The following is a 20,934-nucleotide window of genomic DNA, read 5'->3' as shown; positions in this document are numbered from 1 at the left end:
GAACCCCGTGTCCAGTTCATTTCCACAGTCACAGCAGCCACTCCATAACTACCCACTTTCATTTACCAATCCTATCTAGAGCAGAAATACTAGTGATGGTAACTCTTACTGATATTAGCAACATTGTTTTAAAAATAGTGGTTAAAAAAGAAACTTAAACTATCATAGAGAAGACTTCTGGACAGAATAAAAATTAGTTGCTATCCAGTGGGCTTAACACAGGCTTTGCACACCTTGTATGATTCTTTATGAAATCTGAATAATTCAGATTATATGGCGGTGATCTCATGTATACTTCAGTTTTACTTACAGGATAGCCAAGATTGAAAATAATCTTGTGGTGCTGACTAGGAGGCCTCAGTCATTGACCAGGATCCCATTGCGCTTGGTGCTGTACAAACACACGATATTAAAATGGTCCCTGCCACTAAAAGTTCAGTTTTTTTGGGGTGCATCTGGAAGACACTCGCCTAAAGAAATAGTAATATTGCAGCTTTCACTTTCCAACACACGGGCACATATTTGTTCTTTTGCTTTTGTCACTTCTGAATTCCTTTTTGTGTTTTTATATATATATATATATATATATATATATATATATATATATATATATATATATATATATATATATATATATATATATATATATATATATATATATATATATATATATATAAATAAAAATATCGTAGTTAGCAAAACAAAGTGCTGATTCTAGGAATCAGTTTTCTCTCTCCCTTGTCTATATCTTAGTCTAATCTAACCAAAGTTGGCCGGTACAGCGAAGAGTGCATTTGCTGGTATAGTTTAGACTGCTTCCCTGAGCAAAATAAGCTATGTTGGTAAAAGCACTCTTTTGCCAGTATAACTGCATCTACATAAGGGCTTTTGCTGGTATGGAAATGGTATAAGTATATGTGAGTGGGGGGGAATCTGACCCGCCCTCAACCAACATAAGTATACCAGCAAAAGTTTAGTGTAGACGTGGCTTTAGTCTGATTTTGTTTCTGTCCCTTAGTATATTGCTAAGGCTATGTTTTAGTGATGGGTATTTTTAGTAAAAGTCACGAACAGGTCATGGGCAGTAAACAAAAAATCATGGCCCATGACCTGTCTGTGACTTTTACTAAAAATACCCATCACTAAAACTTGGCGGAGGGATGCTCGGAGGCCCCGCGGGTACTGGAGGAGGGCAGCATGGGTGCTGGGGGGGTGCGGGTGGTGGGGCCAGTAGGCTTCCTACCTGGCTCCATGCCTCTCCCCCCCATTCCTCCCCCAGCACCAGCAGAGTTTGGGTGTGGGAGGGGGCATGGGACAGTGTGAGATGGGGTCTGGGCGGCGATTACCTGGGGTGCTAGCAGCTGAGTGACGGGGGTGTCACCACTTCCGAGGAGCCCTGCAGGTAAGCGCTGCCCAGAGTCCACCTCACCTTGTCCTCTGCCCCCTCCCACACCCAAACTCTGTTGCTGCTGAGGGAGGTGGTGCGGTGGCCCGAGACTGCCCCAGCGGCAGCTGGTGCGATTGGCACAGGGGCTGCCTGAGCTGCCCCTGAGCCAGGCACACCAGACACTGCTGAAGTCACGGAGGTCACAGAAAGTCACAGAATCCATGACCTCTGTGACAAACTCATAACCTTATTTATTGCCCCCCCCCCCCTTTTTTTTTAAAGCAACTAGTGTTGCTCTTGCAAAGCTGACTTGGAGAGGTTTAAAGCCTGTGATGTTTATTCAGTATCTCACCCCCCTGACCTGAACTAAACCCAGCCTTGGTATTGATCTATGAATACCTATATAGTTGTGTCAGATATTTGTGAACGCATCTGCTATAAGAGATGATCTCTTTTGTAATTGGATCTGTAAACCTCTCTGTGGCTGCTGCAGTCCTTTGGCAGTACTTCAGCAAGTTCCATGAGCTACAACGATGCAGTTAAGTGTGCCAGTGTTAAGTGTCCCTGCTCATGTCCTCGTGTCCAGTTGCTTGTTGTCCAGTAGCAGTAGCTTGCCACATCATCTGAATTCTTGATGCCTGGGAATTGCTGAACATTTACAATGGGTGTTGCAATTTTATTGAGCAGCTATGTCTTAAATCAACACTTTCACATTCATATCTAATCAGCTACCAAATAAGATGCCTATTAGCTGCTCAAAGCAGCTCACAACGGAGTCCAAAAATAGCACAGTGACTGGTTGCTCTGTCATTTCACTACACTTCTGATTGGGTTAAATCAAAGAGCCCAAATTCTGCAAGTGCCATATTAGTAACTTTTCAGGGGCTTGAGGGCTGAACCTAGCTTGCACAACTTACTTTTTATTTAAAAAGTACAAAAGCACATATGCTTAATATTTAAATGAATAGACATTTCTAGTTTGAGTTAATATAATCCTGCTAATTTAGTTTTTCTTCCCAACAGCTGTAGGGATAGAGAATCTTTGTTCACTCTAATAGCTGTGTCCCTAATGTTTGAGAAACAATGTCAGTTAGCCAATTTTCAGTCTCTTTTTGATGATAAAATCTTGCAAAACTTGTCTTAAAAACAAAAAAAGGCCCTGGCAATCCTGGCTTAGCCACTTTTAATTAGTTTATATATTTAGTATTTTCATACTTAAGGCTATGCTGGGGCGGGGGGGGGGGGGGGGGAGAGGTGTGTGCAGGGGAAGGGAGCATTCAGTGCTGCCACAAGAGAAGCAAATTTGTAAATGCCTAGGGTGTGAATTTTTACATTATGGCAGCAACTTCTTTGTTTAGCCCTCTTTAATATAGATATGCTTTTTTTTAAACTTGTTAGAATAGGCACTGAATTGTGTTCAATTTCAAGCTAACACAGTGATCTAGGAAGTTGCTTTTGTCATCTTAAATTGTGTGACAACCAGCTCCCATGTTGCACTATGATACAGAACTAGTGGGCAGCACATTTTTAAAGTGACAGCAAGTACATGCAATAAGATATCATTTTGAAACTTTAAATGTGACTATCTTCTGATAGTTTTTACAAGTAAGTTTAACCTAAAGGCAAGCTCAAAGGAGATGGGGTACAAAAGGATTCTAGGCAAAAAGAGAAATTTTAGCAATATTAAATCTCTTCTTTCTTGTCTAAAACATATATTTAGGCTTATGTGAATATAACTTCAGTTAAGAATTTTAACTGAAGGAAATTATTTCAATTCAGAACAGGATCACATTGCTAAAATGTGCTTTCTATGTGGAGAGGTAAAACGGTGAGCTTTAAACTATTAGATTAGCAAAGAACAAGTATTGTGCCATTGATCAAAGCAGGGAGGTGTGCTGTTGCTGGCCCTTGTCTTTGCAAATAGGAATGGGGCTTGGTCTACACTACAGAGTTAGGTCTACAGAAAACAGCTTACATCGACCTAATTATGTCAGTTTCTATACTACAATGCTGCTTCGTCCAAAGTAAGTGGCCCGCTGCACCGACGACATAACTCTACCTCCATGAGAGGTGTAATGCCTATGTCGATGTAGTTAGGGTGATGCAGTGTCTGTGTAGCCACTGTTACTTAAACAGTAAGTTGTTGGATGGAGCCCTCTCTCACCCCCAGTCCTGGCGCTGACAGCCTGAGCTGTCAGCAGGGCACAGGCTCACGAGCTGTGAGGTGCCCCTCCCCCCGTTGCTGCCTCTTGGGCTCTCCTCCCCTCCCCCTCATCCCTCACTGGGAGCCCCCCCCACCCAGGGGCTGACAGCCTCACCTGTGAGCCTGTGGGGCTTGATTCACAGCAGGGAGCCTACCACCAGTGAAATTGACATTCTTGTCAGTTTAATAGCTGCTATTACACCTCTACCCCGATAGAACGTGACCCGATATAACACGAATTTGGATATAATGCAGTAAAGCAGTGCTCCGGGGGGGGGTGTGACTGTGCACTCCGGATCAAAGCAAGTTAGATATAACATGGTTTCACCTATAACACTGTCAGATTTTTTTGGCTCCCGAGGACAGTGTTATATCGGGGTAGAGGTGTATTTCACGTTTCCTCTCCAACTCCTGGTTGTGAGTGCCTAGGGTGGGGATTGAGGGGGTTCCAGCTGTGAGACTCCCACAGGCTGACAGCTGGAGTCAGATCTGAAATGTGAAATAGCAGCCAAGAAACTGACAAGAATGTCAATTTCACTGCTGGTAGGCTCCCTACTGTGAAATTAAGCCCCATGAGGGCTCACAGCTCTTGCTGTTGGGGTGGGGGGCTCACAGCTGTGAGCCTGTGCCCATGAGACAGCTGAGGGTAGGCCAGCTGTGAGACCTGAGACTACAGCTGAGGCTGTCAGCTTCAGGGCTGCCAGGCTTCAGCTGTCAGTGCCCCACAATGTCCCACTTCAGTTGGTTGAAGCGCTCCTGGTGAGGACATGCACCATCAACAGAAGGAGCAAGTGTGGGCATGAACCACTGCTTTAATTACTTTGGTGTCTGTATGTCGACTTAAGTTACGTCGACTTAATTTTGTAGTGTAGACAAACCCTGAGTTTGGTCTGCTGGCAATAGTCAAGGAGGAAATTGTCCTTTGCCTCCAGGTCATGCGTTATGAGAGGGCCAAAAATGAAATCACATGAAGCAAAATTTTAATGGAGCAGAATCCATGGAATAGATTGTAATAATTTATAGTTAGATTGACCTCCTTATCGTTCCCAAAACATTGTCAGCCTATTTGTTAAGGTTGGGCAAACTTGCCAAAAAATAAGTCATTTTCAAGATTTGCTGAGTATGCATGGCATTTTGCACAGGGTCACTTCAGTGATAGCTAAAACATTCATCTTGTTTAGTATATCTTCAAAAGGGAGATCAGTTGTGTCAGTTGGTCTGTAATTAAAGAAATAATATCAGTATACAGTGCATAACTTCTTGGATATAATTGAAGTTAAATATATTGGTTTTATTGTGCAGCCACTTGTTATGCATGTAGGATGACATTCTTCCTACAAGTTACGGAGATAGTTTAACAATTATGAATCTTAATTCAGGCCGAAGCTCTGATTTAGCTAAGTCACCTGTCCAAGGCATAATGGTTTTTATAATGAACAAAAATAATGATACACTAAACAGGAGTGTATTTCATAAGTGTGAAGAAGATTCTCTGAGGCTAACAGGAACCTGTTTATTCTAGTCCTTAAGTGAACATAACGTGGAATTGGAGTTGTGCAGCAGAAAAATCTTAGTGTAGGAATATATTTTGATGAGTCATAAATGGCTTGTCTACTTCATTCACGTTGATGTAGTTGCTAAGCTGTTATTCCTTAACCTCTCAACTCTCTTGCTCACAGTAGCATATTTCCTCAATATTAGTAGCATAACTGTATTAATCATAATATGCGTATGGTCTGTATTTTTGCTTAACCAGAAGTGTCGCTTCTTAAAATTCTTGTGGTGACAAACTGCTCAGTCTTTTATTTGAACAGACACCAGCTGGCTGCCATTGACACTAAGAGTAGCACACCATACTACTTAAAAGTGCTTGTGCTAACATACAGCAAACATGTTGCTTTTCTGGAAAATGTATTTAACAGAAGATGTCAAGTCTAGTGATGTCAAAGATTTTATCCATCCAATCTAATTATGGCCTGAATGGCACATCAAATTCTGTGGAATCTAAAGTTTTGTTTAAAAAAAAAAAAAAAAAAAATTCTAGCCCTTGTGACCTACAATTAAACTCTGTTTGTATGATTGTTACTGAGTCTGCAGACAGTCTGAACCAATGGTTTTGAATAATGAACTTCCCCATCCTCATGACTCTCATTGGGCTGTTAACACAAACCCCCAATGATGACACTTTAAATGTAAGCAGTAACTATCTAACTGCTGATCATTTTAGAAGGGTGGAATGGGGGAGTGGGAATTGGGAGAGTTAGAAGGAAGAGAAAAGAGAATAGGTAAAAGAGGGCCGAGATAGCAATGGTGTTTAAGGTGAGCATCTGTTCAACATCACTTAGTAGGAATATACCAACAGATAATTAAGTTGCTACTATATAAAGGCCATATTTCATTGTAAAGCTCTCCTTGACCTTAATGGAGAACCCTCAGATCTTATCTAGAGATCACCTATAGCTGTGGTTCTCAACCTGTTCACCATTGTGGGCTGCATATGCAGCTCCCTATGTATTATGTGGGCCGCATCCACCATATATATATATATATATATATGACACACTCACTCACTCACTACCTGCATGGCTCTGAGGATGTCACATGGGCCACAGCTGTGTGCTGATTCAGGTGCAAGTGTCCTGTGGGTTAAGAACCAATGACACATAGAGTGGTAGGATAACAGTCTTCATCTTGTCTAATCCTTTGCCTCTCCAAGGTAGCCCACAACAGGGCTATAAAGCCTGATCTACACTTGTTATATAAGTGTAGCTGTGTTTGTTAAAGGTGTAATATATCTGATACCCCTAACAAACAGAGCTATGCAGGTATAAGCCCTAAGGAGGGTGCCATTTAGACATAGCTATACCTGCAAAACTCTTGGTGTACAAAAGGCCTAAGTGTGGATTTTGATGAGGACGTCTCTCCATTTCAGGAACTCAACTGAGACAACAAACTTAGATCAACAGTGGTGTTTATAAACTAGGACAGATTTGATCAGGTGATTTAGAGGTGAAAATTTCTATTCCTTTATTAATCCTTTAACCTAGAGAATCCTTTCAAAACATTTTAAATTCCATAATCTTATGCTTGATGGTGTAGTTCTAGTACTATTTCATTTTCTAACAAAAAAGCTTGATAGGAAAACTGTTTAAAATAAAATGCTGTAATATTCCTTTTAAGAAAATAATGAAGTTATAGTATTTTTGTAGTTTGGCGTTTCATGGTTTTTATTTCTCTAACTTCAAAACAGGTTGAGTCATTTATTTTGGACCAAGAAGACCTGGATAACCCAGTGCTTAAAACAACATCCGAGTTATTCTTATCAAGTGCTGCAGAAGGCACCGATTTAAGAACTGTGGATCCAGAAACACAAGCAAGATTAGAAGCCTTGCTAGAAGCAGCAGGTACTATGTTTGTATAGTATTTTCTTGTAACTGGAAGCTTTACCTTCACAAGTTCAGTCATTTGTTGTTTTTTGGTCACATGAAACGTTGACCAGGTTTAAAATGTGTTTTGATGGTGGAGAGCCTGAGAAAAGTGACAGTTCATAGTTTCTCATTTAAGAGGCTTTCTGGGTTAGTATTACTTCATTTATAATGTAAGAAACCATAAAGTGAAGTAAATGGCATTTGTCATCAATCAGGCTAAGAGTAAAAGTAATTTTATGGATGAGGGTTAAAGGAGCAAGGAAAGGAAACTGGTTTGCTAAACTGCCATTTCCCCCTTCCCTCATAGAGTAATGATATGTAATCCTGAACTCATTATTTCAATAAACTTACAGGTGAAATGTTGGTGCTCTGCTTTGGCTGTCAAATACAGCTGTAGTCACTTGAATCAGTCTTTGACCTCTATGCAAAATAGTTTATCCTCTATATTATAAGAGACTTCCTGGTGCTAGCTTTATGTAATCAAAATGTTCTCATTTGTAGTTACGTTTGTCACCATGAGGTATGACAAAAATCTAGGTTTTAGAGCCTGAAAAATAAAATCAAATTCTTAATAGAAATACTGCCCCTACAATGTTGAACTTCAATGAAAACAGTTACTGATTGGATTTAAATGTTACCTTCTAGTATTTGCAATCAAATATTTGCGGCATTGTACCAGTGCATGAAACCCAGAAAGTGAAAATGGCAAGCTAAGAAATGCAGAAAGTATACAATGTTAACAATGCAAAGAAAACATATCCCTTTCAAGAAACCCTGGTGGTGTTTAGTGTTACTTACAGACACTTGCTGAAACTGGTAGGTTTCTGGTCAAATTGAATTTTTGTAAAGGCAAACTTCAGTTTAAAATATTTTAGAATTGGGTAGGACAATGACTTCAAGTGCTTTCCTGTTTTAAGAGCATAAGCAGCCTCCCACACAAAATATGCTTCGTATTTGGGGGAAGGCTGTCATTCATTCAGGCTTTAGGCAGTATTTCCAAATTGTGCATAATCTCAAAATTCAATTTCACAGTGGAATGCCCAAACCTATGTTGACCCACTTTCTTTTCTAGCTCCCTGTCCAAACCCTGGGACAGCTTTCCATGCTGTCCCATCAAGGAATTGGTGGCAGCATTATTAACTGCTGCCAGGAGAAGAATGGGTTATGAGTGAAAAGAGAGTCAGAGAAAGGGGCATGAGGCAGCAGAAACACCAGATCTGTAGATAAGCATGAATTCCCGTGAGCCATCTCCTAGGGACAGACCCTCCTGGCCTTGGGGAAGAAGAGAACAGTCTTTTACTATCTCCTTCAGATGGTATGTCTAGACTGGGTTAAGGTAGGGGTGGGGGGTGGGTGTTTAAATGATAGCTAACACATTTTGACATATTAAAATTTTAGTTTACTTGGGACAAGGTACATTTTAAACACTTCAACACAAGCTAGATGGTTGAGGCAAGCCTAAGGTATACCGTGACTAACTAATGTGCTAAAATACACCTTGCCTTGTTTATAGACTGGTTTTTAAAATGTTTGCTAACATATTTTTAAAACAGCACACACCTTTTTATTCCAGTATAAATATCTCCAAAAGGGGCATTAAGATTTATCCACGCAGTTACACCAGTTTAAAGGTGAAGTTTTTTTAAAACCAATTTAATTAGTAGTACAAAACCGTGTGTAGGTATTTATTCAGTTAAGAGTAGTTTCTTTTAGCTTAGCTTAGTTCTGTTCTTTACTGACTTAAGATAAACCAAACTAAGCCATACTTAAACAGGATCAGAGTATCTACACATGGTTTTACACTAGTTCAACTAAAATAGTGCTTAAACATATTTAACTTAAAACTGGTACAACTGTCTCATGGACAAACCCTTGGCCTCTGTGGAAGAGAATGTCCCAAGGCTCTCTCACGGGAATTGAAATATTTGACCCATTTGAGTTGCCCCTTTTGCCAGAGGAGGGTTAGAAGAGAAGAGACTGTTACTAGTGTGCTATATCCATCCTGAAGATTTCTGAAGCCTGTTGCTCTGGGTGTGTATTTGGAGTGGAAAGGGGGTCTGAATGACTGGTTGTATGAAGCTTCTTGTTTCATAAGCTTTGTGTTTGCACCTGTACTTGTAGCATCCAAAGTTATTTCACAGGATTAAACATAAGAACAAGTTAGTGGCCCTGTCAAGATTTAAAAAATGGTAATGTCAGCTAACACTTTTTAATTAACACATTTTTTAAAAGGCAGCTTCACCTTTAAAAGTAGTTCTGGTCAACCAGTGCTCCCTCTTGTTTATTTCTGATAGTGCTTGGAAGAAGCATGGTTAGAGCTCTTTGAAAGGGGAATGGTAAGTGGAAAAAATGAAAGTTGGGTAGGGGATCTGAAGCAGTGTGAGAAACAGTAGAAGACTTAAGATAACTCTTCCTTTATTAGAAACTGATTTCCTTTGGTAGACAAATGCTACCTTCTGAAAAGCCAGGTCAGGTTTCAAGATGTTGCTGCAATGGGGGGGAGGGGCTAAGTCACCTGACCCATAGTGGGGAAAAAATGAGTCATGACTCTTATTTGAAATTTATCTCCTCTTAATTGGGGAATGTATAATTTCTAAAACAAACCCTAGAATACTTCACTCTAAAAGAAGGATATAGCTTGACAGCTAAAGGCAGTGTGAAGTCATAAGTAAAATATTCTATTTTGTACTCCCCCAGGCAGGGACACTTCATCTGGAAGCATTGTTAATTTCTGGGGACTACACAGGTCCATACAGTTCACTGAGGAGCAACAAAATAATTACGGGGTAAAAGTGACTTTATAACAAGATTAGAAGAACTAAATTATAGGCAGGGCTGGTAGGATCACTGTTAAGGGTGCTTGACACTTCCCATAAGACCCTGTTTTCAGTTGCTTAGAATTTTGTTGAACTTTAATAGTTTGGGTTGAAAATTTCCATGCCAGGTGTCTGCCTCACAGAGAAGTTTTGGGGAAAGGGGCTAAGGTAAAATACATTGAATTGCCAATTTAAAAAGTCCAACCTTTTCTTTGAGAAGCTTCAGCCACTCCTGTACTTAAGAGCAGGGACTTGAAATTTGGCAGGGAGATGGCCTTTATGTCAGGGATGTTCTTTTGCTGTTCCATGAAAATCTCCCCAAATTTGGCCAATTTATAAGCCTGTGAGAACTCTTTGCACATGCTCCAAGAATTCATGGCAGCTAAAATCTGAGAATTGTTCTCACTGTGCATGCTCCAGCTTTCAGTTCCTAATGTTGACCAGACTCTGTATGTGCTATTCCATGGAGTGACTGAGCATGTTCCATCCCATGGCTACAGGGTTGAAGCTGTTCTGGGTCCATGTGGGGCTGGTTACTGGAATTGAGAGCTCTGTTGTTCTCTCAATGACCCCAGTGCTGGCACTCACGCAGGTGTAGGAGGAAGCCATCTGACTCTTTTGCAGAGCGAGCAAAAGCCAGACCAGGGTATTGGGTGAGAGGAAGGAGTATATTGTAACACAGATCCAGGTGGGGACTGGAACTGGGGCGGCAGGCGGGAATGGAAAGAGAAACTGGGACTGGGAGATTGTGGGGATGTGTGTGTGGAGATGATTCAGACTGGTTGGACAATGAGTTTGGGACTAGGAGCTTAGGGTGGGTGGTGTGACCAATCCAATGAGCAGCTGTAATGGAAACTCGGACTGACTGTGCAAGGAGACTGCAACTTGGATGAGAGGCCTGAGCAGTCTAGAAAACGTGACCAATGAGGGAAGGTTGAAAAAAATTGTTTAGTCTGGAAAAGAGAAGACTGAGAGCGGACATAAGTTTTCAAGGACATAAAAGGTTGTTACATGGAGGAGGAAGAAAAATTATTGTTCTTACCCTCTGAGGATAGGACAAGAAGCAGTGGGCTTAAATTGCAGCAAGGGAGGTTAGGTTGGACATTAGGAAAAACTTCCTAACTTTCAGGGTGGTTAAGCACTGGAATAAATTGCCTAGGGAGGTTGTGGAATCTCAATCATTGGAGATTTTTAAGAGCACGTTAGACAAACCTCTGTCAGGGATGGTCTAGTCTAGATAATACTTAGTCCTGCCATGAGTGCAGGGGAGTGGACTAATGACCTCTTGAGGTACCTTCCAGTGCAGAGTGGGTAGACAAGGAGAGTGGGCGTGGAATGAGGAGCCAGAGGTGGGGAAGAGAGAGGAGCGGGGCAGGGGACATGTTCTGGAGGAATAAGAGAAGGCTCAGACCACTAGAGAATACTCTCTTGGGAACTTTGAATTGTATTCCAGGTTCTAAAGTGTCACCCTTCCTCTGTTGTCAGTCAATATCTGTGAAACCGACTTGCAAAATGTCTCATCTCCTCCAGTGCTGGAGTGGATGACAGTGTATTGTTGCTATCAGATACTCCACTAGTTCAAGTGGCAGTGGTCTGCCCAGTGGCTCTGTGTTCATCACCACATGGTTCATCAGTAGGGAATCAGTAGGATGCCATGTGTGCAGGGCCGGCTCCAGCTTTTTTGCCGCTCCAAGCGGCGAAGAGAAAAAAAAGATAGTCGCGATTGGTGGTAGCTCTATCGTGCCGCTTCATTCTTTGGCGGCAATTCGGCGGCCGGTCATTCCCTCCAAGAGGGACTGAGGGACCCGCCGCCGAAGACCCGGACGTGCCGCCCCTTTCCATTGGCCGCCCCAAGCACCTGCTTCCTGCATTGGTGCCTGGAGCCGGCCCTGAATGTCTGTTTTTCAATTTGCAATCTTCATGCTCTTCTTATGTGGCTTTTAACAAGCCATCAGACATCAAAACTTAGGAAATGCTTGTGCAACTTAATTTGGCCCCCTTGAGTGTATATAGTGTGATGTTCCTTCCTGGCTTCTGGTCCCAGTTCTCTTCCTGAGACCCCAGCTCCTTATCAGACTGGCAACCAGGGCAGATAGATCTATCTCCTTGTCCAGACAGACCCTTCTCCCAGCTGCCCATTTGATCTTTGTGCTTTTTCTAGTCCCAGTCTTTACCTCATTCCCTGCCCCTCAAGCTTCCAGTTCCCTTATTCATCCAGTCCCAATACACGATGGTCAGTTTTTCTTTCTCAGCTTCAATCCCAGTTTCCTTGTTTTCTAATTACTCCCCTGCCCCCACACTTGTCCTATATGCATTTGAGACGGGCTGCTTCACACTAGCAGGTGTCATTGAGAGCACAGGGAGACAAATTCCTTCCCTGCTATCAGTTCTGGTGCTGAGCTGGCCCCAAGGCATAATTACTGGGAAAGTTTGGTCTTAGCATATGCCATCCCCACAGAGTGGCTGTACATACTCCAGCCCAGAGAGTATGGAGTATGTACAGCCACTCTGTGGGGATGGTGTATGCACAGTTTGGTCCACACTAGGAGCTGTAAAAGGCAGGATCATGCTCAGTGAGGATGGAATCTTCAGAGACATTTAGATGCTAAACTAAATCTCTGAATATGTGCACATTGAAATTTTACAAAGGCTTGCTGAATTTTGGCTGTATCGCAGGAACAGCAAAGCACATCCCTGACACACAGGCCACTTCCCTGCCAAATTTCAAGTCCCCACTCTAAACCATGGAGACCCTATAGCTTCTCAAAGAAAAGGTTACTAGAATAAACAAATCAGTGTATTTTCCTTAACCTTGTTCTCAAATGGCTGACCTGTTTTGGCTGAAACTTGGGGGGGGGGAATTTAGTCTGACATAGACACCTGGCATGAAAAAGTTCAGCCTGAATGGCTAGTTATGGCAAAGTTTTAAGCAACTTAAAACAGAGTCTTATGAAGGGAAGTGTTGAACAACTGTAATAGGTAGTTCTTAGCTGAACAACGAGGAAGGGTAGGGAAGAGACAAAAGGAAAGATGTGATCACTAAGAAGGGAGAATTATTCTGGAATTATTTCTTCTTGGTTCAGGCTGCCATGAGCATATCAGGCCTATGTTCAGATTAATCCACTGGCTCCTAGTCTACTTCCAATGCCAAAATTAAGGAGTTGGTCCTAATTTTCTAAGCAATTAGTGGATTAGACACCAGCTACATCACAGACTAAATTTTGATCTATGAGCCACTGAGAAAGCTGTGCTCCTCTGGGAGAGGCACATCATTGAGCCCAGAAAGGAGGCTATTAGAGCTGGAGACACCGCATTCTCTGTCAGGGGGATCAGGCCTAGGGAACAGTATTGCAGAGGAGATCAGGTGAATTTAGGGCCTAACCCACTTTACGAGACATTGCAAAGCTTTGAGTCTTTCCGCTGTGACGCTTGCAATCTGAACGCCATTCTTATTTTCCCGTACCCCAAGCAGAGCTTAACCTATAAAGGGAGAAGTGTTGGACTCCATGAAGTCCACTAGGAACATAGCTGTTGATATTGATTTTAAGTGGAAGATGCTGAGATGCTATGGTGATTAATAACAGCATAAAACTAAGATAAATGGTAAAAGTGGTAGTTTAAGGGGACAAGACATAAAGAGATGGCATTAAACAAAGGAAAACTAGGCTAAATATAAGGAAACACTTTCATACAGACTTCAGTATTATTCTGTTGTCTAATGAAGTGGCAATTCTATCACTTAGCAAACTTAAAACTGGACTGGAGAAATCACTGGGGGGAACCAATAAGCATAGTACATAACCTATGGGGAAATCTATCATATTTCTTCAGTTTAGTGCTTGGGTGAAAAATCTTCTAGTAGTACGTAGACTAAGTAGCTTTGGAAAAATATATAATAGTATGTATTTTTAAACGTGTCCAGTCAAGAACTTTAATTTGAATACTCTGCTTAAATATTACCCTGTAAATCTAGGTATGAAAATTAAAATTTGGTTGATTGCAGCAACTTGAGCTTTGTACCAAAGCAGAGGATAGTCATCAGACATAACGTAATGTAGTGGATTTAGCGTGGGACCATGTCGAGATATATATGGCTTCTGTTCCTGGTTCTCACTAACTTGTACTGTGGCCTTGAGCAGGTTAAACTCTTTTTCCTCATCTAAAATTGGGAATAGTGTATACATACACACCACCTCACAGCACTGTTGTGAAGGTTAATTCTGTCTTCACCTTTTGAAGATGTAAGGTGCTAGAAGTACTAAATTTTTGTGTGAAACTTTTTCAGTTAAATACTACTCAGTATTTGAATCTATATTGAAAAAGCTAAATATCATTAGGATAAACTAAAGGAAATATTGAGTGTGGTAGCTTGATGGTAAAAAGCTTAATTTGAAGGGAGCTGAAAGGAACTAGCACTGCTGGTGACGTTCCACACACATTCCTACTTGGGTTCACATTTCTCTGGCGGGTTTAGATAAAAATACCAAATCTTTCTACCTTCACATGAGGCTTCCAAACCGTGTGTCCATCATGGATTTTAAACAGTACTGCCTAGTGGTGTACTGCTTTGTTTTCTTCCTTAAACCCTGGAGGAAGAAAATGCTTTCTGCTGGCATTACCAGTTTACAGTAACTCCTCACTTAAAGTCATCCCGGTTAACATTGTTACATTGCTGATCAATTAGGGAACATACTCATTTAAAGTTGTGCAATGCTCCCTTCTAACGTTGTTTGGCAGCCACCTGCTTTGTCCACTGCTTGCAGGAAGAGCAGCCTGTTGCAGTTAGCTGGTGGGGTCTTGTAACCAGGGTGGACCGGCAGCCCCCCTATCAGCTCCCCCAAGTTCTCTGTGCTGCAGCCGCCCAGCAGGCTATCAATTGCCGGCAGTTCAGCTCTCTCTCCCCCCACTGCCATGTGCTGCTCCTGCCCTCTGCATTGGAGCTGCTCCCAGAGACTCCTGCTTGCTGTGGGGGGAGCAAGGGGGGGTAATGTCAGGGTGTCCCCCTCCCCCCTGCTCCTGCACCCCACTTACCCCTTCTCCATATAGAGCAGGGAGGGGACATGGACAGAGAGAGCTTGGGGCAGCAGCTGCTGTCTCAACTTCCTGATCCACTTAAAAAGACAATGCACTTAAGAGTGGGTCAGCTTACTTAAAGGGGCAGTGTGCATCTCTCTTCCCCTCCCCCCCCCCCCACACACACAAGGTGTGTCTGTCTCTGTCTGCTATGCTGTCTCCCCTCCCTCGTGTTCGTGCTACCTTGTGTGAGAGGCTACATTAACAATGTGTTAATCCTTGAGGGCTCAGCCGAGTGTTAGTTCATCATTTAGCAGCAAGGCATTCCCTGGGGAATATCCCTTCCTCTTCCACCCTCTGACTTCACCACCTCAACCAAACTTCACAATCATCATAGCTGTGAACAGGATTAAATTGTTTGTTTAAAACTTATACTGTGTATAATATATAGTTTTTTGTCTGGTGAAAAAAAATTCCCTGGAATCTAATCCCCTCCCCCCCATTTACATTAATTCTTATGGGGAAATTGGATTCGCTTAACATCGTTTTGCTTAAAGTCGCATTTTTCAGGAATATAACTACAACGTTAAGCGAGGAGTTACTGTATTTCAAGGCCTTGTGCTGTGTAGATTGGACAGCATGGAACATTGAACCAGTGCAGGCACAAACAGTTCAGCTGTTCCTGAAATGATGTACCTTTCCTGCGTAGTGGGCCTTCAGTGTTGTTGTCCTTGTTCATGTGGGTTCTACCTGCTGTAGACCTGTTTGTGATACCAGCTTGCTCACCAGCTTCATAAGCAGCTATTTGGAGAGTCAAGTGGAATGATCAGGTATGTTTGCTTACTGGTAGTGTCTGGAGTTCGTTAATCTCTCCTGTCCTTTTTCCACTATGTACCGCAAAATAGTGAGGAAGATATGCACTGATAAGTCTGTAATTGTATTCCTGGATTTGTCTTGTTGAGTGTGGTTTGCAGAACTAGTTTGCCTCCCAAATCCGTGGATGCTCTCAGGACTTAACATGGGCATGTTCATTATTGACTCTGGGACCTATGTCCTGATGACTTGTCCTTTTGAAAGGCTAATGATTCAAATGCTAGAGATGTTTAGTCAGGTGATTACTCTTTCAGTTAATCTGTTTGGTCGTTGCATCCTCGAAGAGTCATAATCCCTGAGTAAATGCTCCCATTCCTATTTGAGTGACAAGTGGATCCCATCTATACTGGTTGGTGGGTCTGAGTTGAATTCAAAGTATCTGTTAATGTTTCAGAATCTTGTACATATATCTGGAATGTTGTGTGTTGGGTTTTTTTTGTTTTGTTTTTTAAAGATTTATTTTCAGGAGTCTTTCACTGTTTTACTTAGCTCACCTTTCCTAAGTGGATAGGAGCACAGTTCCTAGAAGCTTTAATTGAAAATGTTGTGTTTTTGGATTCTGAGTGCTATGGAAACCTTAAATAAAATTTCCAGTGCAAGAGCATTCCTCTTTGCTATGTAAAAAAAATACCTTTTATTTACTCGTCTCAAAGCATGGCTGATTTTCTCCCCACCCCCACCCCTCCAGGCAGAGGTCTGAGGTCATTCAAATTAACCTGTTTAATCAGAGTTAACAAGCATTTTTCACAATATTTTTGTTAAATAGTACTTAAATGATTGGATCACATCCCAAAAAACTGATTTTAAAAACTTAAGGCTGTTAAACCAGATAACTTTCACTTTCTGCTTCGTTAGGACCAAATACAAATTGTCGTCTTATCTCATGCTTTGAAAAGTTTTAAGAAACAAGGCTTACTTTACTAATAATCAGGTTCTGGTGCTGGGAAGTAATCCTAAACCAGAGAAGTCTTTCAATAGTTTTCCTTCACTTTAGAAGACTATTAATAGCACATCAAGAACAGTTTTGAAGCTTAAAAAAAAAAAAAAAAAAAACTGAAAAGGGAAAGACACTTGGGGATCCAGATGCACATTTTACATTAAAATCAAGGCCCTGAGTACTTAAACATAATAGAGTCAAATTCTGCAGCAGCAAATCTTCAGTTCCTCTGCAATATTAATTTAATTAGCTTGTTGTTTTTTCATAATTGTGGTTTCCTCTATGGAGGTGCAGTAATATCTTTTATGGAACTCCAATAAGGCTGGATATTTAGGGTCTTTGTAGGGATAGTAACAGCTGCTGGAGGGTGGGATGGAGTGAGCCCCTTTCCACCAAGCACCTAGCTTGGGGTGGGAGGAGGAGCATGGTAGGGCTGTGATGTAGTTGTTAGGGCTATATATTTGAATCCATATTGCCTTAATCCATCATACTTCAGTCTGGGTGGGACAGAGCTCTGTCCAGTGCCCGCAGTTGTTCAGCTTATTCTTGACTTCTGTTTTCCCGCGCAGGGTGGTGACAATTCAGGAGAGCTGTTCTCATTTTCTGCCTCCCCCTTTATGGGGCAGCAGGCTAAGTGAATGTGTTGCTTATGTAATGCAGGCCTCCTTGTGGTGAAAGCAGCACAGAAAGAGGAGGTACCAAGGTCTTTGGGGGGCAATGTGAGCAAAATGTTGGGGCACCTGGTTGCAACCAAACGGCAGATTCTGCACCCAAAACATGGAGTTCTACTGCAGTTTTGCAAAATGCCAAATTCCATAGAACATTCTGTGAACTTAAAATCTTTACATGGGGACCCTAATTAAAAGGAATAAACCATTGAAGTACCATATGTTAATAGGTACAATTCATTATTGCATTCCTTATGCAGAATTTTAGGATGGGTGCCAGGAGAAGACCTAGATTCAGTCTTGTTAAACTGCTACATTCTACTGTACTTCATTAGGTAGGAAACTATGTATCTATAATCAACTTTGTAAAGTTCATAAAGCACTTTGGGATCCTGTAGACTGAAAGTCTTAATTGAAAGATTTGTTACACAAGACAAGGCTAGAGTAAAAAATTGTGATTATAAATTAGGTTTGAAAGTAGGACTGGGGCAAATCCTAAATGGGAATATGTAATCAAAACCACATTTACAGTGTACAAATTCTGTAATTTGGAAACATTTCAAGAAGTTAATTCTTAAATTGTTTTAAGAGTTTGTTTTATCAGTTTGTCTCGTGTGAGAAACTATATGCAGAAAGTTGCTGAAAACTGTTATCCAGCTTGGGAAATCTTCTGTGCATGTGATCTAAATGACAGATCTTCCCAAAAATTGCTTGCTTCCTCAAAATAAACTTGTAAAAAGTATGTGCTGACAATCAAGCATTGAACAAATGCAGGAGTAAATGGGGATAAGGAATCAGTTCACCTCTACTACCTCAGACCCCTGAATTCTTGCTGAGGACTTACACAGGCAAGTGATGGAATGGGATCCTATTGATCTACAGAGCTGTTTATATTCAAGGAAACAGAACTGAATGGTATGTTGCCAACATAATGTATGATCTCCTTGGCTGATAACCTTTTAACCATCACTGGTAATCTAGTAGTAGTCATGCATGTACTGTAGGTACTAAACAGTGTGAAGCCAAGCTTGTGTAAAATTATGTTGGAACCTTATTTGTAAGGTGACCAGCAGGACTTCATGGTTGACTTCCTCAGAAATCCCATCTATGCCATGTCCTTACAGGAAGAGACTAGAGGCCTCTCTTGTAAGAAAGTTAGTGGGGAAACTTAGACATTTTGTTTGAGGGGGAACAAAGAATCTGTTCAACTAAGGACAGGTTCTTTGTCTGCTGACATACAAGTTTGTGATGAATCCAGATTAGAATTCAAACGGGCAACAGAGAGATCTGTAATCAATCAGAGGAGAAAGCTGTGCAAAACAGGGTAATATGGGAATCTGTAAAAACAGGTAAGGGGAACTCTGTAGCTTCTAGAGCTCTTGGCAGATCTGCATATGGTGATCATATTATCTGTGTTGAAGTAATCAGCAGTGGTAGAACACCAATCTCTTTTTAATGCTAGTTGTCCATTAATCCTGTCTGAATTCAATAGCTGGCTGGGCAATCAGTGCCTGATGGTGTTTGTAAGTCTTGGTGGGAATGAAGAGCACAGTTATGTCACCTGGGCTGGCTATATTTTGGTGGGTAGGGAGGGCACAGAATGCCCCATGTTATATTCCCTCTTTTAAATGAATAGCTGGAAGCATGAATCAAACATGCTAGTTTTATTTCTGTCCTAAGGTCAAATTGAAAGAATGGATTGAAAATATTTAGTGGTTGTAAATAGCGGTCAACTTCGTTTTACAAAAATATCCTATCAGATCAACCTAACCTGCTGGGATTTGGGGAGGTGGGAGATAGCGTAGTCAGCAGGCTGTTTTGAGGTCAGTAATGTTCTTGACCAGGAGAAGACTTGCAGTCCAGAATTCAGTAAATATTTTGGAGAAAGTGATCAGTTGCCAGCCACTGGGTATTAATCATGGCAAGATAAATTTGATAGTATATTGCACAAGAACCTGAGTTTTCAAAGGTGATGAGTACCTTTAGATTTCACTGATTAAAACTGAAGTTATAGTTGCTCAGCACTTCTGAAAACCAGGCCCTAATTGGGTCGAAGCAGCATTCCATTGAAAGTGGTGGTCAAAGTAGGTGGGAATTACTAGGTGAGATCTCTAGGGACTGATTCCTTGCTTATCCAGACTCTCTCAAATGCCCATGACATTTCAGTTGTTTGCAAGGCTGTAGTTTCTGCTTACATTTATTTTAATGACAAAATTGTGCTTAAAGAACAAAAGACACTGCAATTGAAAATTTATTCCATAAGTGATGAATGAAAGTAGATGTTAATAATTAGGGGTAAGGATCTAGGATGTTGCTCACAATAAATTCTATCAGAAAATGACTTGAATTTAAATTCACAATGTATGTATGTGTTCCAATTTACTCAATGTACATACTTAAAATGAAAGGGATATTAGCAGTAACATGAACAGAGATTGGAACATGTCCTAACTGATGGAGAATTGACTTAGTAATTGGACAAGTGCATCGCTCCTTGGCAGTGTTTCCAAGGTCATATTTTTGCTTGGTATTACACACTCGTGCAAAAAATCCATCTTCTTCATCTAGCACCCCTGTCCAAATTTATTTTACAAATTTTAAATCCATGGCATGATGGAGGGGGGAAAATTCAGTACAGCAGAAATACTTTTATTGAGCTTTAGGTGGTGGTATAATTCCAGTGCACACTGAAGTTTGGTCAGACTGCAACTTAAAATACAAAATTGGCAGTGTGCAGAAGTGTGTAGTAGCTCTTCCTGGCAATTTAGAAATTCAAGTCTTATTTGTAAGAATGACTGACTGAAATCTGCTTAAACTAATTTACAAAAATACCTTTTTTACAACTTGTTCTGTGATACAGTACTCCTGTGTTCTGTGAGGGAGTAGTTTGAATTAAAATAAGTATATATTTTGAAGCAACTAAATAATGAAACAGTACCTATCAATAAAAATCTGGCAGGCCTAATTCTAATTATAGTTCTGTTGGATACTGGGGCTGTACAATTAAGATACTCTATTTTTGTTGATTGTACCTTGAATATTTTTGCCTTTGGAGATACTGATCTATTATAGTGACTTGTTCATTCTCTCTCTTCACTGCCTAAAGATTCAGAGTGGGAAGGAATATATGGTATGTGATATTTAAAAATGTTTGCTTTATTGTATCAGAGACTATCTGAAGTCTCTTGCATGTAGTATCATTAATCTTTTATTTTTGTAAGCATACTATCATAAACTTAAGTAGTTTACAGGTTTCTGCATGATTAAATGCTATAGGTTTCTAATCTGATAGGCCTTTTCTGGCGTAAGTCAAATTAACATCAATATTTGGAAAGTGCTTCTGTTCCAAAGGCTACATTTTTTTTTTTTTTTTTTTGATGGGAGCCCCTTTCACTAAGCTTCTCCTTCGAAGAGAATTTAAAATTTCTCCTGTAACCGTAAACTGGTAGAATTTATGTAATACACAGAAGTAAATTTGAGCTGTACTAGTTCCTGTAATGCTATGCTCTTTTCTTGTAATCCAGCAAAGTTAAGGTGTTGAGATGTTGGAATAGTCCTAAAGCTTCCGCCTTTTGAAAAACACCCCACCCCCCAAAAAAACAACCCCAC

The 20,934-nt window shown here is 41.0% G+C and overlaps 1 protein-coding gene across 1 annotated transcript in view; it reads left to right on the top strand.

Annotated features, from left to right (window-relative positions):
* ANKHD1 (ankyrin repeat and KH domain containing 1) overlaps positions 1-20,934 on the top strand; it is a 195,988-nt gene that overhangs the window by 16,651 nt on the left and 158,403 nt on the right. Inside the window, exon 2 of the mRNA XM_065410006.1 lies at positions 6,841-6,994. Within this exon, the coding sequence (XP_065266078.1) occupies positions 6,841-6,994 (154 nt within the window). The remainder of the gene's footprint in view (positions 1-6,840; positions 6,995-20,934) is intronic.

This window comes from Emys orbicularis, chromosome 8 (genome assembly GCF_028017835.1).
Source record: "Emys orbicularis isolate rEmyOrb1 chromosome 8, rEmyOrb1.hap1, whole genome shotgun sequence".
NCBI classification, from domain to species: Eukaryota; Metazoa; Chordata; order Testudines; family Emydidae; genus Emys; species Emys orbicularis.
Note: the sequence above shows the minus strand (reverse complement) of the source record. Positions and strands in the feature narration are given on the sequence as shown.